At 33.9% G+C, this 1624-nt stretch overlaps 1 protein-coding gene across 1 annotated transcript; it reads left to right on the top strand.

Annotated features, from left to right (window-relative positions):
- The first annotated feature begins 342 nt into the window (after positions 1–342).
- Positions 343–1275, top strand: LOC134612097 (olfactory receptor 11L1-like). Its single transcript, XM_063456474.1, has one exon. The coding sequence runs from the start codon at positions 343–345 to the stop codon at positions 1273–1275; it is 933 nt and encodes a 310-aa protein (XP_063312544.1).
- The last annotated feature ends 349 nt before the right edge of the window (positions 1276–1624 follow it).

Genomic DNA, 1624 nt, shown 5'->3' with positions numbered 1-1624 from the left:
TATATCTCATGCCTAAAATACTTGTAACAAAACAAATGTGTTCCTCTTGTTGCTGATATGTGAGTTAAATGTCAAGGCATCCATTTATTTAGGTTTCCTATTTGTTCAATAAAACATAAAATAAATGACTACATGCTGACAGTGTGCTTCCAAATACATGCAGACAAGAAATAAAACTAGATATCCACAATATTTTACACATGAACAAATCGGCTCACTACATAATCTAATGTACTAATTGGTGCTTTCTAATTTTGGTTTGCTTTGTATTGTATGTTTATGACAACTCATGCTTAGTTTTATCATCAATTTTATATTCATCCATCTACATTCCCCCAGGTAATGCAAAAAGAAAACCACACAACTGTTTCTGAATTTCTTTTAGTTGGATTCAACAATCTTCATGAATTCAGGATCTTGGTATTCATATCCCTCCTCTCTATTTACATTGCAATATTAATTGGAAACCTGATAATAATTGTTTTGGTTGTTTTCAACATTCGGCTTCACTCTCCAATGTATTTCTTTCTTGGCAATCTGTCATTCTCTGAGATTTTGTTTACTACGGTAATTGTGCCAAAAATGTTTTGTGTCATACTGACAGAAAAAGGTGCTATATCATTTGACAACTGCATAATCCAGATGTATATGTTTGGTTCTTTTGCTTCAGTAGAATGTTTCCTCCTAACAGTAATGTCCTATGACAGATACTTGGCTATTTGTAACCCAATGCGTTACTCTGTTATCATGAACACTAGAGTTTGCATGAACCTGATTACCTTTTCGTGGATTGGAGGTTTCATGGCTATATTCATATTGATAATTCCAGTATTTAAATTGTTGTTCTGTGATTCAAATGTGATTGACCACTTGTTTTGTGACTTGCCTCACCTTTTTAAAATATCTTGCTCAGATACTTTTGTAGCAGAGACAATGGTATTCTTCTTTTCTTCCAGCATTGTCTTATTTCCATTTATTTTTGTCCTTGGAACTTACACTTGTATCATACTTACTATAGTTAGAATTCCTTCAACAGTTAGTAGAAGTAAAGCTTTTGCAACCTGCAGCTCTCACGTAGCTGTTGTTTCTACTTATTATGGAACTCTGATTATGATGTATGTAGTGCCATCTAAAAATCACTCACTTATTGCAAGCAAACTCTTGTCTTTGCTGTACACTGTGGTAACTCCATTGTTAAATCCGATAATCTACAGTCTTAGAAACCATGATATCAAGGTGATACTTAGAATGCTACTTTTAAAAATGTATGAATAGGTTTGATTTTTGTTTTACATGTTATATTATTTATTTATTTGCCTGCAAAGATCAGTAGAACATGTTGCAAAAGTACAATTCAAGAGCTGTCAGCTGTCAGTATTTTGAGGATAGAAGTGAGAAATGCTCATGGCAATGTTATTGTGTAGAAAAGTTAGGGCATAAGTGAGGCTTGATAGAAAGCAGTTGTTGTTGGGAGATTCTATCTTAAGAGATGTGTGAGATGTCTTCCTGGAGCTACTGCTCACAGAGACAGGAGACACATTTGTAATATTGTTAAGCAATCAAAGCAGGAAGGAGAATTAGATGTACTTGTCCATCTGGGACAAATACTTTGGCTTGTAATGAG

The sequence above is a fragment of the Pelobates fuscus genome, chromosome 5 (genome assembly GCF_036172605.1).
Source record: "Pelobates fuscus isolate aPelFus1 chromosome 5, aPelFus1.pri, whole genome shotgun sequence".
In the NCBI taxonomy this organism is placed as follows: domain Eukaryota; kingdom Metazoa; phylum Chordata; class Amphibia; order Anura; family Pelobatidae; genus Pelobates; species Pelobates fuscus.
Note: the sequence above shows the minus strand (reverse complement) of the source record. Positions and strands in the feature narration are given on the sequence as shown.